The sequence below is a fragment of the Macaca fascicularis genome, chromosome 3 (assembly GCF_037993035.2).
Source record: "Macaca fascicularis isolate 582-1 chromosome 3, T2T-MFA8v1.1".
In the NCBI taxonomy this organism is placed as follows: Eukaryota; Metazoa; Chordata; class Mammalia; order Primates; family Cercopithecidae; genus Macaca; species Macaca fascicularis.
In genome coordinates, this window is record NC_088377.1 from 134,395,054 (window position 1) to 134,413,654 (window position 18,601).

The 18,601-nt window shown below is 37.2% G+C and overlaps 1 protein-coding gene across 4 annotated transcripts in view; it reads left to right on the top strand.

The window, feature by feature from the left end:
• The window catches only part of ELAPOR2 (endosome-lysosome associated apoptosis and autophagy regulator family member 2), a 177,123-nt gene that overhangs the window by 96,206 nt on the left and 62,316 nt on the right, over positions 1-18,601 (top strand). For all 4 annotated transcript variants that reach the window (XM_005550345.4, XM_005550346.5, XM_005550348.5 and 1 more), the window contains 3 exons: positions 10,811-11,006; positions 13,666-13,813; positions 16,691-16,777. In XM_005550345.4, coding sequence (XP_005550402.3) covers positions 10,811-11,006; positions 13,666-13,813; positions 16,691-16,777 — 431 coding nt within the window. The remainder of the gene's footprint in view (positions 1-10,810; positions 11,007-13,665; positions 13,814-16,690; positions 16,778-18,601) is intronic.

Here is an 18,601-nt window from a genome sequence, read left to right on the forward strand (position 1 = left end):
ATAATAGCTGAAATAATAATAAAAAATAATAGCCAATCTTTACTTGCTATATGCCGGGTATAACTGTAAATGCTTTACCTGCATTCATTCAAATTCATTTAGTCATTACATCATCCTTGTAAAATAGATATTTTTATTACCTTGCCTTTCCCCCCCACTTTTTAAAAAGCAGTTAGGAAACTAAAACAATAGCTCAGAGTCAGACATTTAGGTCAAAGGGGGAACTGAGATTTGAAACCAGGAAGCCTAGAATTTGGGTCTATGTTCTTAATGTGTATGGGGACTGTCTCTTTGGAATACACTGCTAGTATATATTGAACAAGTGCTTATCCCCATCCTGGGGCATCTGCATGCCCCTAACATTTACCTCTTGATAGAAATGTGACACAAATTGATATGCTGGAGTGATAAATGAACTTTTTAAAAGATGACATCTAAAGGCTCAGATATGTTGTTTTATGGGTCATTTTTAATTGATTAATGTTCTCTTTATAGATTGTATTCTTATTTTTTAAGTATTTATAAAAATAAAATAATTTTTTAGAGATGAGTCTTGCTATGCTGCCCAGGCTGGAGTGCAGTGGCTATTCACAGGCACAATCATAATTTACTGTAGTCTCAAAATCTTGGGCTCAAGTGATCCTCCTGACTCAGCTTCCTGAGTACCTAGGTACCAAACACCATACCTGGTAGTAGATTTTATTCTTAATTGTCTATATTTTTCAGAAAGATGAGAGAGTGACATTTAGAATTTAGGAGATGTTTGTTGCTATATCCTCATATATAATAAGTTGATTAGCCTGTGTTTTTTTTTTTTCCCCCTGAACCTAGCATATTGTTTGGTACTTGATACACAGAATATCCTTTCATTGTTTAATCGGTATTAGGAAAAAAAATGACACTTTTCCCAACTATAGAATTTCTTCCTAGAGCAGAATAAACTCCTTATGGATAGAATATGTAATCCTTTCATGGCTCCTCAGAAAGCTGCAGGACACTGGAATGTTTATAGATTGAATAACTTTTGTGCCACCAAATTAGAGACTGACTTTAGTGTTTTATTTTTGTAGGTGAAACACAAACGTCTAATCAGATTTGTAAAAATTTATTCTATACATAAAGGGACAAATTGATATACAAAATGCTGTCAAATATTTTGTCCTCAGAAGGCTTAGTTGGAATGTTGCTGCGTTGAGTTCCAAGTGTGCAAAGACAAAGTTAAACCTCCTCAGTAACACACAAGTGGTAGCTGAAAGGTTAGAATTAATCAGATTGGGAAATGAGATGAAAACAGTTGAGAAAAGCTGAAAATCAGACTTTAGGTCAATCGTATTGTTTGATGGGAGCTATGGTTGAGGGAACTTCTCTGAAAAAAGTGTTTTATGAGGAGATGAGAAAACTCAGCCCTCAAAACTGCGGAACCAAAGTCAGAGACTATCAAGAAGTAGAAGGTGACTGACACTTTTTAAGGATGAGGAAAAGTTTAGGATGATAAGAACCAAAGTGGTACGGCATAATTGGAACTTGAGAAAACTGATTTCACGGATGCATTGTTTTGCCCCCTTGGGTGACCTCATCACGTACTCTGAACATTTTTCTTCCCTTGACCTTCGCTGTTGTCGTTTTTTCTGTAAGCCTTGTGTCATCCTGTGCCCAATGAACTGAGATTTGTCCCCTCCGCCATCAAACATTGACGTCAAGAAGCTGCAATAAAATACGTTTCTATTTTTTTCTTTCACAGATTGAAAATTCCTTAGTTAGCTTTTCTTATAAAAAGATAGGAGCTTTAAATCTAGCCTCTGCTAATTTAATGGGGATTACTATCTGTGGTGTCACACGGATCAGTTTTCCTGCCAGGAGTTGGCTTCTACTTTTAAATTCTCAAGCTTCTGGCTGATAAGTCCTAAGAAGTGCAGTGATAATCATATACTTCCACTTGATAGGGCCATGTGAAGACCCACTGGAAAGGATGTTGGATGTGAAATTAGTTTTCAGAGAGACAGAGGCAGTACTTTTCACTAAATAGTCTTTTCAGGGAACAGTGAGTTAGGAAATGCTAGCTAGAATGGGTTCATATTACTGTACTCTTCTGTGTATCTCCATCTCACTTTTGTTTTCGTAAAATGAAAGATGAAAACAGGTTTCTCTTTCTTCTCTGAGAATTTCACAAATAACTTGCAAATTATATCCCTATGTCCTACAACTTCACCCCCAACTCTTAGTGAAAAATTAAAAATTGTTATTGGTGGGATTGGGCTTTAAGATTTCAGTTCTGATAATTTTATCATGCCACTTCAGAGCTGACGTAGCAGCTTTGTATCTGTTACTTCAGATGGCTAAGTGACTGCTGGAGCTAGAACTCACGTCTGTGACTTTTAAGGCAGAGTTGATTTTTTTCCTTTTATTTTTGTTTTCTTTTTTTTCTTTTTTTCTGCTGAGTTCTTTTCTAATGCTATTCTTTTTCACTTGAAGACAGTGGATTTTTCTCAGTTTAGTTATAGTAAAATCTTCTGACTTCATGGTAACCATGGGGTTATTGGGTAGAGAGTCATGGAGTCTGTTAGAAAGTCTGCTACTAGAAACTATAGAAAAGTTGAACTGGATTGCTTATGATTACACAGAAGAAGAAACTTGGAATCTAAATTGGGGCGGTTTAGATCAGATAATGTCAAAGGTCTCTTTTGGTGATTCTGATGGTTTTAATTGTTGTTATTACATGTCACAGATTTATTCATTCTGTGATCAAATCATGCTTCAAATCACATAACTTGTGAATTATAGTGCAATACTGATATATCTTCTAATGCTAATGAATATTCTCTTCTGATAGGAATATTGGAATGTCTGCTACTGTTAGTATTTGGACAGTGTTACCTTCCTTTCTCCTCCTCCAGCCTTAAATTGAACATGACAGATAGTTGATGTACTCACAACCAGCTTTCATTGTTGCCTTGTATATTTTGTCATGAAAAATACCCTCAGGATTGAAAAAAAAAAAAAATTCCAATTAGAACAAGAACTCCCTTCAGCCAGCGGACAAATCTGTCTTACTGTGAATAAGAGAATATCAGCAAGAAATGGCCTGTTTTAGTGTACTGTTTGACTTTCCCTATCACACTTTTATTTTTATAAAATGAGAATTATAGATTACTTTTTCCTCTGTAAGAATTTCACAAATAACAACTTAAAAGGACAGTGTTCAAGTGCTGTCCTTATCACTGGTACTTAAGGAGAAAGAAACTCTGAGATTTGCTGGATTCAATATGCTGTTCAGTCTCTCTTAGATGCCATTTTCTGCTTTTTGTGTGTGTGTGAAAAGAATGATAATAAATCTGGCAGGCACTTAAAGTTTTAATTATCTGTAATGATAATTAATTGGCTAAATGAGAGATAGAAGTAGAACTTATTTGTGAGGTACACACACTAAGCATTGTTCTCTTTCTTTGTGTTACCCTTAATGGCAGTGAGTAATAGTAAGAACAGTTGCAAGAGCATCAGCATGTAGTCAATATAAGAATGTCTGTGGTTTGAACCTTATTTATCTTATTTAAACAAGACTAACCCATTGAAGAAAAATAGACATATTGGCTTGTCTTGATTCTGGAATTGATTTACTTTATATTTCCCCACAAATATATATAATTATACTTAGCTAATATTAATTGACAAGATGGATTACAGTGCATTTATACTTAGTGAGATGTAAATTTGATTTATTTTGAGGAAGATCAGTCTAGATGAGACTATCATGGAAGCTCTGAGAAAGCCACAATGTTGTTCCCAGATATTTATCTGTAGTAAGTTTGCATAGATTCACTGTATCATCATCTCATTAAACAACTAAATTGAAAATCCATTTATTATTACTTACTATTGCTGTTTACTGTTTAGAAAACATATTTTAGTAATAAAAACTTTGATTAAAAAGAGCAAAAATGAGTAAATTATGAATAAATGTAAGGCAGCCAGTCTTTCAAAACATGAGGTCTCTGGAGGAAGAAAAAGCAAAACTACGTAGCCCTGTGGTACAATGATTAAAAATAGATGTTCTTTATTGTTAGGTATAAATCATAGATGATAATCAGCTATAAATGATTCAATTCAGTAACAGTTATTTGGCATATTGTACTTGGTGGTTGCATGATCATAGCAGTGCTTTGAATTTTCAACACTGTTTATTTTCAGAGTGGTTTCTGTAGTCTCAGTGGATTATTATAAGCAGTTGTAGGAGAGAGAAAGGGATGCTGAAGTATGAATAAGTGGAAGCACAGAGGTTAAGTAAATTGCCTAAGATATTTGCTACTTGGTGAAGGACTAATATAAGTGCTTTTTCCATATCTGATTATTCACACCTGCATATTTGAACCTTTACAGATTCACAGTAGCAGAAATAAATGTCAGAAAAGAAGAGGCATAAAGCTGAGAAAAAGAACAGTGAGTGCAGCAAATGACCTCTTGGTTACAGTTTAGACTTCAAGATGCTGGGTTTTTAAATGTCACTCTTTCACTGGGTGCTTAGGTAAACTATTGTGAAATACTTGAGGCCACTGTTAAGTAGTGCCTAAGACCTTAGGCAAATAAGTTAGTCTTTCTGTTCTCATTAAAAACTTTGGAGTTTGCCTATCTTTAATTCAGTTTCTCTAAGACTTCAAAGTTGTTGAAGAAGAAAAATTAGAAATGACTAATTGATTCAAAGTAAATATGGTAAATTCACGTTCACAACAGCTAACAATAGCTATTAATAATAACTGTCTATCATACTGCTTGTTGAAAGATTCCTATGTTGTATGATAAAAAATCTGAATGAAAATAGTGTAGTCTTTAAGATTATTAAAAAACCTGATAATCTAATTAAAGAACAAATGCCAAGGTAGCAGTATTGACATAGAGAGTGGATGAGGCTAGGATGGAAGATAAAAGGAAAAGCAGGTAGTTTTGGTGGCTGTCAAAGGAAGTCAGCAGTGCTAACTCTGTTGACTTAATCTTGTGGAGTAAGTTTACCAAGAAAGTGTGGCTCTTTTCTTCCTTTGACAGGTGTCTCTAGACCTGACTTCCAGGATGAAAAAGATTGAGGAGTAGCAAATGATTAAACTGTGAAAAGCTTTAGACTTGCTAGCTTCTCTGTATTAATTAAAGGCCCTATACTTATTCAACTAATTTGACTGCATAATTAATCTGAAGAGATGTAATATTATAAATCTATTGGCAGAGTTCTTATAGAAATGTATGTCCCATGTCCCTAAAGTAAACTATCAATAATTGTGTGGGTTTTTTTTTTTTTTTTTTTTTTTTTTTTTTTTTGAGACAGAGTCTCGCTCTGTTGCCCAGGTTGGAGTGGAGTGACATGATCTTAGCTCCCTGCAACCTCTGCCTTCCAGGCTCAAGCAATTCTTGTGCCTCAGCCTCCCGAGTAGGTGAGATTACAGGTGTGTGCCACCTCGCCTAGCTAAGTTTTTGTATGTTTTGTAGAAATGGGGTTTCACCATGTTGCCCAGGCTGGTCTCAAATGCCTGACCTCAAGCACTTTGCCTGCCTCAGCCTCCCAAAGTGCTGAGATTACAGGTGTGAACCACTGCGTACAGTCTAAATTATTAATAATTGTATTTAATATTTATTATGTGCTGCATGCCAGGTATATGCTAAATGCTTTATATGATATATCTCATTTATTCCCAGAATTCATTGAGATAGCTATTATTATTATTTTCCTTTTGTAGGCAAAGTCATTAGACTTATGGGAGTTAGAAACTTGCAAAAATATTTTTAATGCGTGTTTTAGGAGTAGTACATTAAAAATCCACAAGAAATATGAGGTTTTTGCTAAAATAGTGATTGCTGTATAATGCACATGAACATTGTTTAACAGTTCAGGATAGGAATGAAGAATGATGTGATGTATGGTGATTAATTCGGTTGGAATTGTTTGCCCTTTTTGTATCGGTTGTAATAATTTTTTGAACTGAATTTTCTTTGAGGCACCACCTTTGGAATCAGATCAGAATTTGAGTTTCAGCTTTGCCATTGGTTAACTGTTAACCAGTTAACCTTTTTAATTAGGTTATTTAAATGCACTGTGGCTCAGTTTCCTCATCTGGTATATGGGCATAATCCTTTCCTCCCTCACCAGTCTACTATAAACACAGTTGATCCTCATTATTCATGGATTCAATATTTGCAAATTTGGCTACTTGCTAAACTTTATTTGTAACCCCCAAATTAATACACTCAATGCTTTCATAGTTATTTGCAGACATGTGCAGAGTGGTGAGATATTTGAGTCACCCAACTACATGTATGAACAAGGTGACACTTTGACTTCTTATTGCTTTTCTCATACTGTAAACAAATGTCCTTTTGGTGGCTTATTTAGTGCTATGTGTTTAATATTTTAGTTATTTTTTGGGTGATTTTGCTGCTTAAAATGGCCCTCCAAGTACAGTGCCAACGTGAAGGCTAGTGTTCCTAGGTAGGAGAGGGCTGTGCTATGCCTTTCAGAGAAAATACATGTGTTAGGTGAGCTTTATTCAGGCATGAGTTATAGTTCTGTTGACCATGAATTCAACATTAATGAATTAACAACATATACTAAATCAGATGTCTTTAAAGAGAAATACACTTAAACAAGGTTAGGTGTTGATTGATTGACAAAGGTGATGTGACCAGAGGTTCTCAGGAACCTAACCCTATACTTTCCATAGGAATGATGGTCCAGTATTCATTAATTTAGTGTTTGGGGTAAATTCATATAACACAACTACTGTGAATAACAAGAATGTACTGTGTTTGTAAAGTATCAAGCACGGCACCTGGTATATACCAAATATCCATTATATTCACTTTCAACTTTTTCTTTCAGTTTTCCTTCTGACTTCATGGAAACACTTGGGAAAGAGATGGGAATATTCTTTATGATTTTAATTAACAGGGCAGTGAACACTCTGAAATGGCATCTTTATATTTAGAAGACAAGATTCACAAACACAGTCTTCTCTTTTTTAGCTTTTAGAGTTCTTTATAACAACATATCATAAAATATTACCTTTTATTACGTTATAGTTAATCAACTTAAAATACAATTTTGGACACTAAACGGTCTTCCAAGATAACTTTATTTTATTAGGAAGTCAATATTTTTGGCTTTGTGGGCAATGCAGTTTCTGTTGCAACTATTCAACTCTGCCATTGTGGTGTAAAAGCAGCCATAGACAGTAGGTAAATGAATGATCGGGACTGGGTTTCAATAAAACTTTATTTACAAAAGCAGGCGGTGAGCTGGATTTTCCCTGCAGGTTGTAGTTTGCTGACCCCTGATTTAATGTACTGTAGGGTCTTGGTTTACGATATTATTATTTATCATATTAGGCAAATGTCTGATTCTGAGTATGCTAGATGATCCATAGACCATTGAAAATAAACAGTTTTCCATAACTGTGTTTTTCTGTTGGTTGTGCTGATAGTGATAATAGCTTTAATGAGCATTTGTTACATGCCAGGCACTGCGCTAACCACCTTATACTATATTTTCTCAGTATTGCCACAGGATTCTTGGGGTGTCACTTCACCAGCTGGAAACTCCTGTGGCCAGTGGTCCCTTTGCCTGAGTTTTGCTCAGGCCCACCGGGCTTGTTCTGCCTACTCGGCCTGGCAGGCTGCGTTTGGCTCACTCTACTGGCCTGGGTCCCATGCTGGCCAAGGGCTAGCCAGGTGCAGAGCAGCAAGGGGTGTGTGAGTGAGCATGGGTTTGGGCTACCATGCACAGCCAGGCATGACAGCTGCGGTGGGGTGGGCAACTCCAGGTGACAGCATGGGCACTGGTTCCCTGCGAGGCTGCAGCTGAACCAGGCATGCCACAAGCAGCTTCTGCACTGGCACCGGGGAATATAGTGGCACCCAGAAGCTTGGAGACACCAGGAACTACAGAGCCCCAAAGAGGCTGTCACAGCCTTGACTGGGGAGCTCCTAGGTCTGGGATCCCCAAAAGGCCACAGTTCTTCTCTCCTTCTTGTCACCCGCAACATGGCAAGCAAGGGGCATGTTTCAGCCCTGTTTGTTACAACTCTTTTAGCCCTGCCATTTGGTGGTTCCTGAGTTCTTGTCCTATGTCCAGGAAGAAGGAGGTATGTGGACAAGTGGAGGGTGAGCAAGGTGAAGAGGAGCTTTATTGAGCTACAGAACAGCTCAGAGGAGACCCACAGTGACTAGCTCCTCTTCGTAAGCAGGGTGTCTCAGCTACTGTTCACCTCTCAGCAGAGAGGAGACCCTGGAGTGGCTCTGCAGCTGGACATCCCCTATCTGTTAGAGTCTGCTGAGTCCAGTGCTTTTATGGGCCTGGGACTCAGCCAGCCAGAGGGAGGAAGTATGTGCTGATTGGTCAATAGGAGGCCATGGGCAGTCCGGGAAAAAGCACCACAAGTTCCCACTCTGGCCCACTGACTGGCAGCCCAGCCCCCAGGCTTCAGAGCCTCCCTGGCTTGAAGGTGGGGCTTTGTGGGACCCATCCCCTTCTGTCCAGGAGCCTCTCTGCCTCCTGCCACTGTTCTGGGCACCCAGGCTGTTTGGTCAAGGAGTGCCTGCAGGCCAGTGCCGAGCTGCCTTCAGCCCATGCCTCAGTCTCTCTCCTGTGCTTGTTGGTGGCCAAAGTCTGGAGGAGGCTGAGGTGTTAGGAGGCTGATGTGTCAGCACAGTGCCTGGGCTCAGCCCCTACCTTGCTCTGAGATTGGAAGGGGTACCAGGAGCAGGGAGAGGCCAGGGGCAGGGGGAGCAGACATCTCCACACCTGTAGGGGAAGGGGTTTCTCCTGAGCCCCTGAGAGTGCCAAGACGCCCTGGTCCACAGCCATGGCTTGGGCAGCTGCAGGTGTGCTCAGGATGGTGGAGCTCCTGCCTACTCTGGCCCCCAAGAGCACAGGGAGACTTGGGTCTGCCTGGAAGGGCAGGGCTGCTGCCTCCTCCTGCCCCAGTGGCTCCATGGAATGCGCAGCCTGGTCCGCACTTCCCCCACAGTAGCCGGCTTCATGGCAGTGGTCACTCCAGGGGGGCTGCCGCTGCCATCAGTATAGCCCTTAAAGGTACCTATTGTGATTGTTATCTCATTTTTTTAGAGACAGAAACTAAGGCCTAGAGAGGTGAAATAATTCACTCAGTGTCATAGAATTAGGATGTGGTACAGCCTCGTCCTAGGACAGTTTTGACTGTGTAGCCAGAATGCCACATTCTTTGCATAATCTTTTTTTATTTTCTCATGTTTTACTGATTTGGGGTTGTTGATTTGAATGTTAGAAGTTCATTGTACGGCATCTTTAAGGTTTTCTCGGCCGGGTGCGGTGGCTCAAGCCTGTAATCCCAGCACTTTGGGAGGCCGAGACGGGCGGATCACGAGGTCAGGAGATCGAGACCATCCTGGCTAATACGGTGAAACCCCGTCTCTACTAAAAATACAAAAAACTAGCCGGGCGAGGCGGCGGGCGCCTGTGGTCCCAGCTACTCGGGAGGCTGAGGCAGGAGAATGGCGTGAACCCGGGAGGCGGAGCTTGCAGTGAGCTGAGGTCCGGCCACTGCACTCCAGCCCGGGCGACAGAGCGAGACTCCGTCTCAAAAAAAAAAAAAAAAAAAAAAAAAAAGGTTTTCTCAAGAAAAACATTATATTAATTCAGTGAATAAGTAGATGTGTGTGGATTTTAGCTCTAATTCTTTAATTAGTTTTCAAAAATTAGCTTATTTTTATTTCTGGCTAAGTTTTCTAATGTATTCTAAAAGAGAAGAGTCTACCTAAATGTGGGGCTTTGCTGCTTTACATTCTGCTGGGAGATTTGATTTTCTTCATTGAGTAATTTGGATGTCTCATTTTGTCCTTGTTTCTTTACTATCCTGATTAAAGGATTAGAAAGCCCTTTTCCAGGTTGGAGTCACTAATACCATCTTGCACAGAGCCATGTACTTGGAGGGTGTTGATTTCCATTTGTTGAATGAATACTAACTTAGCCTTCTTTTTGGTAATGTGTCAACTATTCTTCACATTGCTGTATCTAATATCTCTGAGTACAGTTCTCAGAGTTTGCAGAAAGCTTGACATCAGAAATAAGATGGTGGTGGAAATGACTAGGTTGGTGTGAATATTGAAAAAGTGGGCTCATGCTTTCAGAGTGGAGATAACCTGTTCAGCTATTGCACTGCTTTCCTGTTTCCCTTTTTATATTTAGTTGTCACTCTAAACAACTAATCAGCTTTGGATCAGCATTTTATTTGGACTTAGTATGTGCCTGATACAATTAGGAATCCAAAAATAATGATCCTTGTTTTCTTAACGCTCAAAGTCTCACATCAACTTATAAATTGTCTTAATATGTGCTTATCCACTGATTAGCATAAATTAAGTGCTTTAATGGAGGTATTATAACAAGTGCACTGTAGGAGCATGAAGGGAGGTGCAGCTGACTTCCCATTGGGCCAGGGGAGGGGATCTGTTATGAAGTGAGTGGTTTTTGAGTTGAGAACAGAAGTGTTCCATGTAGAGAAGGTAGGATTGGCCAACATCTCTGGGAAAGAAGACCACAACAGCAGGAGAGAAGATGAAATATTATGGGAATGATATGAATTCTGTTTTGGCAGGAAGAAGGTGGGGCAAGGGGTCAGCTTGGAAAAATAGGTTGGAACCAGATTCTGAAATGCATGTGGTGATAAGGGGGACTTGAAACACTTTCATTAGGGTGTGACACAATCAGAGTTTTATGAAAATAATTCTGGTGACGGCATGAAGGGGAGGAAATTGATGGGAGACTAAGTAATGGGTTGTCCATTCTTCTGCCTTTCAGCTTTCTCCTGTGCTTCTGGAGAGTATCTAGAAATGAAGAACCAGGTATGCAGTAAGTGTGGTGAAGGCACCTATTCCTTGGGCAGTGGCATCAAATTTGATGAATGGGATGAATTGCCGGCAGGATTTTCTAACATCGCAACATTCATGGACACTGTGGTGGGCCCTTCTGACAGCAGGCCAGACGGCTGTAACAAGTAAGAATCCAAAGCAGCCTTTGGCTCTTAACTGAATATTTGAGAAGAAAGTAGTTGCTCTTTTCCAGAAAGAAGATGAGGATAATCCTGGTACTGTTTGTGGTGGTAGATAAGCTAATTGCAAAGAATCATGTTTTTTGGACAGTGATTGCAATGAGTTTTCATGAGGTTAAAATCATTGCCCTCAGAATATAATAGACACTGTATGCAAAAATGCAATAAAGCTGTTAGAGAAGCAAAATTTTTTCTCATATTTATGGCTCATATTATGGCTACAGTTAAGCCGCTGGTGTTTGTACTAACCTTTTTCTGATTTTTAACAGATACTTTCAGGCTTTTTTCTTTTCCTCTGACAGGAAGAATTAATAACCTTCATTTAGACACTTGATTATCTCCTATAAAAGAGAGTGGGTTAAGTACCTAAGGTGGAAAGCACCTTTGCTTAATTCCTACCTCTTTTATAGGGGATTATTAACTTTGCATATCACAAAGCTGGCGAAATGTTAAACTGTTTTGAAAAAAACAAAACAAAATGTTTGTCTTTGAGCTATATCCCTTCCTGTTATCTTGTATTAACTATGTAACATTTCCTTTCATATGGATTTGCTTAGGAGAATTCAACTTTAGGGCTCTGGCTACCCCCTGACAAGAGTAGCCACTCAGGAACCCTACATTTTTACCATAAGCTAAGGATGCTGGGGAATTATTTAGCTGTGTTGAAAGGCATATTCATTCCCTCCCTCCCTTCCTTTCTTCCTTCCTTTCACTCTACCTTTTTGCCAAATGACACCAATTTCTTTATTTTAATCTCTCGATAATAGGATTATTTCCTTGAGAGAGTGTGTGTTTTCAGTAAAAGAGTTCCTTAGATGATGGTACTAGTAGGATGTTGTGGGACCTCAGATCTTTGTTTTGGTGGCCAGGAGATATTGACAAGGCTTCTTTTTCTGCCTGGAATAGTTTATGTATAAAAGAAATTGAATAAGCGGAAGTTTTTCAAGGTAATGTCTTCTAGTGTGATTTTCTCGGTGTAAATTTCAGTCTGGGCTGGCTCGGTGGCTCATGCCTGTAATCCCAGTACTTTGGGAGGTCGAGGCAGGCAGATCACCTGAGGTTGGGAGTTCAAGACCTGCCTGACCAACACGGAGAAACCCCATCTCTATTAAAAATACAAAAATTAGCCTGGCATGGTGGCAGGTGCCCATAATCCCAGGTACACAGGAGGCTGAGGCAGGAGAATCACTTGAATCCTGGAGGCAGAGGTTACAATGAGCTGAGATTGTGCCACTGCACTCCAGCCTGGGCAATAAGAGTGAAACTCCGTCCACGCTTGCATACTCTTTATTTCTTTTTAATTGGTTGGGTCATATAGGAGATGTATGTTGAACTTTCTAAAAAGTCCGAGCTTTTCAAAATGGTTATATCATCGTAGACTCCCACCAGTAGTATATTTGAGTTCTAGCTGTTCTACATATTTACCAACATTTGTATTGTTAAGTCTTGTTTTGTTCTAGCCCTAGCCATTCCAGTGTATTCACACGTGTGTTTGTGTGAAATAATATCTCCTTGTTTTAATTTGCATTTCCCTGCTGGATAATGTCAAACATGTTTCATGTGTTTATTGTTCATGTGTTTATTCACTTTTGTGAAGTCAAATTGTTTTACCCATTTTCCACTTTTTTTTTGGTCATTTGATTATTAAGCTAAAGGAGTTCCTTGTACATTCTGGGCATGGGTTCTTATGTGTATATATTTATATAATAAACATATAGTATATGCACACACACACACACACATCTCTGTGTGTGTAACACTTCTTCCCAGTTTGTGGCTTTTACCTTTTTTGTTTTCTTAATAGTGTCCTTTGAAAAGCAGAAGTTTAAAATTTGAAAGAATATAATTTATCCTTTTTTTCTGCTGTGGTTATATGTTAGGATATCTTTGCTAACCCCAGGTTGCAAAGGCCAGAAATTACTGTATGCATCCTTATGGTAACATAGAGTTATTATTGTACCTTTATATAATGTTAAATTTTACAACACCCTAGTTACATCTATACCCTTATCTTCACACTATTGCCATATATTTAGAAACATGTTATAAACTGTACAATACAATGGTATTATGTTTTAAATAATTAGTTGCTTTTAAAATAACCTTACAAAGATTTAGGAACTCAAAAGCCAAGTCCATCACTGATAAGTTCATTTCGTATGACACACAACTTCCTAAAAAATTAAGGTGAAAAAATATAGCTTTATATGTTAATCTACATATTTATCATTAGTGGTGCTCTTTCTCCCCTTCTATAGATTTGCCATGTGTATAGGTTTACAAATAAAACTGCAGATGTCTGAAAGAATAATTCCATCTAAGGCTACTAAAGTTAGTTATCTATTTGGTAATCAAATTTTGGGTGAAAAATAACAGTTTCATAGCAGATAATCATATAACCTTAAAAAGATTTAGGAAGTTATTTGCCATAAGAAATGAACCTCTTCTCAGTAATAAAGTTGGCCTTTGAGTTCTGGAAAAGCTTCTGGTGTTTTCTGCTGTGCTTTGCTGATGGAACTACTCGTGAATCTGAGTTACGTAGCTTTGTGAACAGAAGAGGTTTCAGAACATTAATGTAAAGTGCCTCTTGGTTTTGTTTCCGCAGCTCTTCTTGGATCCCTCGTGGAAACTACATAGAATCTAATCGTGATGACTGCACGGTGTCTTTGATCTATGCTGTGCACCTTAAGAAGTCAGGTTATGTCTTCTTTGAGTACCAGTATGTCGACAACAACATCTTCTTTGAGTTCTTTGTAAGACCTTTTACATTCTGGAATTTACTATTTAAGGGACATTCATGTAAATTTCCCTTAGTCAGTTGTTGCCATTCCATTTTATTCTTCCTCAGTTTTGTGTGTGTATGTGTGTGTGTGTTAACTGAACCTTTTGATATTAAAAGAAAACTTTAATTTTTTTCTATAATATTTTGTTTCCTGGTTAATATTATTTCTTTACCTCCGAGATCTCACCTTGCAGCATAACACTGGGCTTATTTAACTTTTAGTTATGCTTATTATATAACCATTTGGTTTTGAGTTTTTGTGTGACAAATATTTCTTCCAAGATTCATGTTTACTTTACCTTTTTGTAGCTACAGATAGTATTCTGTCAAAACTGTGTTTTTTAAACCAATTTGAGTTTTCACTTAAAAATTTTTTATCTTTGCAATTTCAAATATTTTTTGCTAACAAGAATTATTTAAGTGCATTTATGAGAAATTTTTTTTTAAAAGTAGAAGTGGCTGCATATTTCTGATTCTGTGAATTTTGTACAGTCTAAAAACATCAATGAATGGGATATTGATGTCTTTGAAAAAAAATTAAATAACATTACAGAAGATAAGATAATCACCTAACAAAATAAGCTGTCACCACTAAAGTTACTTAACTATTATTAATAAACAGTATCTAATCTAGTAAATATTTATCATGACACAAATGCTTGAGCAAATGTTCTCAGATTGACTTCTCACACCAAACCAAGTATGTGTTGTGCTTATAAATGGGAGACTATCTTGAAAAATGTTTCTGCAGTCCAGATTTCAGAAACAAATGTACTGAACATTCTAAAACAAATTTGTGTTGTTGGAAATGGGAATTTCTAAATCAGAAGTTTGGTAGCAAGAGAGATTTTTCATGAAAATATGAGCTTTATATTTGAAGTCAAGAGATTCTGGCTGTAGTCCCAACTCTGCAATTGTTAACACTGTGTTATTGAGCAATTAAGTAAACCTTCTGGAACTTAGCATTCACTTCTATAAAGTAGATTATGTGACAATATCTTTCAAGGAGTCTCCTAGTACTAATATCTTTTGATGAGTTTAAGATGTTAAGCAACATTCAAACAGATTTATGTTTAAGCTGCATTTTGTTTGCAAAATCCTTCTGGAAGTGAACAATTCCCTGTTTCGTTGGACATTTTTGGCAACATTGCTAAAACTGAAATAAAGTTAAGAAGCAAAGCAGTTATCTATTTATTAGAATAAGTGTTTAGATTTGTTTTGTCCAATAAGTTCTTTGAGATATGTCAATAAGTTTCATTACTTCCTTTCAGCGATGCCTTTGTTCTGGTTATAATCTGAAAAGGGATGGCAAAATCATGTTCCTTCCTCTATTGATGTTGCAGCTTTAGAGGTTGCAATTTATTGATTCAGAAGGTCAAAACTTCATGGTCATCATACTAATGGTTAATGGAAAGGAAGTGTTTGCAGATTGAAATATGCTGTTCTCTGAGAGTTGTACATATGGGCATTACATAATTAACAACAACAAAGTATTTAATTTTGGAACTATATGAAACTTTCATTCAGCCCTTCTGTTTTTGTTTTTTGTTTTTTTTGTTTTTTTGTTTTTTTAAATAATGATGAAACTGAAGCCTAGAGAGACTAAGTGATTAGACTTAGGTTTTACAGGTCTCCAGAATGCCAGGAGAATGTCAGGATAACATATGACATCTGCTTTCAGTGATAAAAAAAGCTTTCAGCTTATCTACACATTGACCATTAAAGGTATATTCAGGGTCCATATCTGCTTTTAATTATGTTAACACTTGCATTAGAATGGTCATTATGCTTATAATATAAATATGACACTTAAATTCAATTAAAGTAAGTACTCTCAGTAGCTGATATTCTCTGGCATTTGGATGGCAATAGGGTCTATTTTTTAGTTAGTAAGTCTTTAGGGAATAGCTCTTAAGGAGAACATTTTAATGTTTGTAGATTGGTTGGGAAGATGAGTGAAGAAGCAAAATGATTTAGAGATGAAAGAGCGAGCCATTTCTTTTGGTGGGAATATAGGTGATGAGATCTTATTTTAACTCTAATCTGTTGCTCTTTTGCAATATTGGAAAGGTGGCCTAACTTTTTGATGTCTCTGTATTCATTGTAGACCTGGAAAAGTAGTGTCCCAACTCCTTGACATTTTGGAAGAATTGCCTGGAAAGCACAAGGTGTTTGGTGTTAAAGATATCTGTAGTCATTTGAATTGGCATGGCAAATGATTAACGTTTACCCCCAAATAAAAATTTGGAACTTTGACTTTGGTCATAGCCAAATTTTTATTTGGGGGTAAATGTTAATCATTTGCCATGCCAATTCAAATGTCTACAGATATCTTTAACGCCAAACACTTTGTGCTTTTGCATTTGGATTAGGTCCTAGGGAATGGAAAACAAAGTATACTTTATTTATTTTTAATTTAAAATTTTACTGCTGCAAATATTATAAAGAACAGCTTTGTTGATTTTTATGCTATTGGGCCTACATGGTGAATGCAAGCTATGAAAAAGTTTGGGTAAGTTGGGTAGTTGTTTTGTACTTTGTCTCCTTTCTGTGCGTTGTCAGTGTTAGTCACTGTGTTAGTGTGCATTGTGAATCTTCTCCCACATTCCTCTCTCTAATGAGCTAGCCTTTTTGTTACAATAATGAAGGTAGTTTACCTAGAACGACTCAGTCATATGCAGTTGTCACTTAGGCTCCAGAGGTCTCGGTATGTTTACTTACTGAGAATTACTCACGGCCATTGTTTAGAATGTATTGAACGAGGTTCTTGCAGTCTGTGCTGGGTACAAAATTTAATTAAAGCCGTTATTCAAGACACTTTACTAGGGCCCTTGTGTTTAATCCACAGATTCAAAATGATCAGTGCCAGGAGATGGACACCACCACTGACAAGTGGGTAAAACTTACAGACAATGGAGAATGGGGCTCTCATTCTGTAAGTCTCTTTGTATTTCCTTCTTCTTTCCCAACTTTTCCTTCTTCTTTTTTTTTTTTTTCCCAACCTTTTCTTCTTCTTTCCCAACTTCCCCTTCCTTTCATAACTTTAAAAAAAAGTGTATTTTAAGAAAAAAAATCAAAATTAACTATTAATTTAGATGATTTCTGGTTAGGGAAAAAATTACCCCTAGTTTCATGGACTCAGCTTCCAATTTTCAGGGTCTTTTCCTACCTTTTTCTTTCTTGTTAGTTTCTTTTTCCTTCCCCTTCCCATCATAGTCTAATTTTCCTCCCTTTCAAAGGGGCATCCATGAGAAAGAAGGCTGTTCAAAGCTAATATACAAAACATTTGAGTTTCTAAGTTTGTAAATGTGCCTGTCATATGTGATCAAATGAGTGGCTCTTGTCATCGGAAGGATCTGTGAATTCCTTTTATCTTTTGCTGCACTGTGCCCAACAAGTGATATTCAAGCTTGTTTTGTTGGGTACTATGCTGTCTCCATTTGTTGAACAGCTCTGTTTATCACAAAATTTATCTATGTTTGGAGCCTCAACCTGCCTCCTCCCTATTTGCCACACATTGGTTGAAATTCTACCTTCTCTAGTTACATGAAGTAAAGTAACTGCCTGCTTCCTTACAGGACAGCTCCTTAAATGCTTGAAGGCAATTATCAGGTAACGATTCAGTGAATCTGTTATTATTTGAGGCACTGTCTCTTTGGAGTGAGACATAGATTTAATATCTAACTCTGGTTTATAGTTGTGTTTCTTTAGGCAATTTGCTTAATCTCTTTGTGTCTGATGTTTTCATTTGCAAAATAGGAATAATCTTTGCATGATTAAATCAGAAGATATGTGGGAACAGCCTAATATGGTGCCTACAATGTAGATCGAGCTCTATTTCAATAAGTGACCATCAATCCTTGTCTTTGTGGTTGTAGCAGGTACCTCATCCTTGGGTGATTAATATAATGTACCCTTTCAGAATATTTTAAAAAATCTGTATATCTGATAATAATATTAATAACATTTAAGATCCATATACTTTAACACCCAGTTAGCTGGGCTTTGAAGGTACAAGTAACCCTTAAAAACAAATATGCTTTCTTCACTTAAAAAGATTTAATACAAGGGAAAGTGCTTAATGCACTACTTTTACTTAATTTATTACTTCACTGAAATAGTTGGGTGGATTGTAATTTTATACAGCTTGAATTTGTCCAACCAGAGACTGCATAGAAGAATAAGGGGGGTAAATAAGAAAGCAAGGAACTCTTAAAATTAGTTCACTTACCTGTATAAACATGAAATTTATAAGAAAATTAGTTTGATTTTACAATTAGCAAATATTCCAGTAGCAAAGGAAACCAATACTACATATAGTAGTATTAATGTTCTAGAGTAAGAGAGTTAAATCAGATTATCACATAAGAACAGTCCTATTTTTTCTTGTTATTGTTGCTGTATTTTTATTAAATATTTTTTTAAAATAAACAAACTCATTCTGTTGCCTTTTGTTTTCAGAACTCAAAGATCTTATAAATAGTGGCAACCTGTAAATATACAAGTGGGCTGAGGGACTTTCACCCTCTAAAATGGATTCTTTTTAAATATAAACTAAGACTTCATGCAAATGGTTTGAGAATCATTTTATGTGTTTGTTTAGACTTGAAGATTTCTTCTTTTCTATTTAATATATTTTGTGGATTAGCAAACTCCATTTTTTTTTCTTTTAAGAAAGTGTAAACTTCAGCGGAGGTTAGGTCAGAATTAACAGTGGACTTAAATCTGTGGGTTTTAAATTAATGGCGTTTTATTGTAT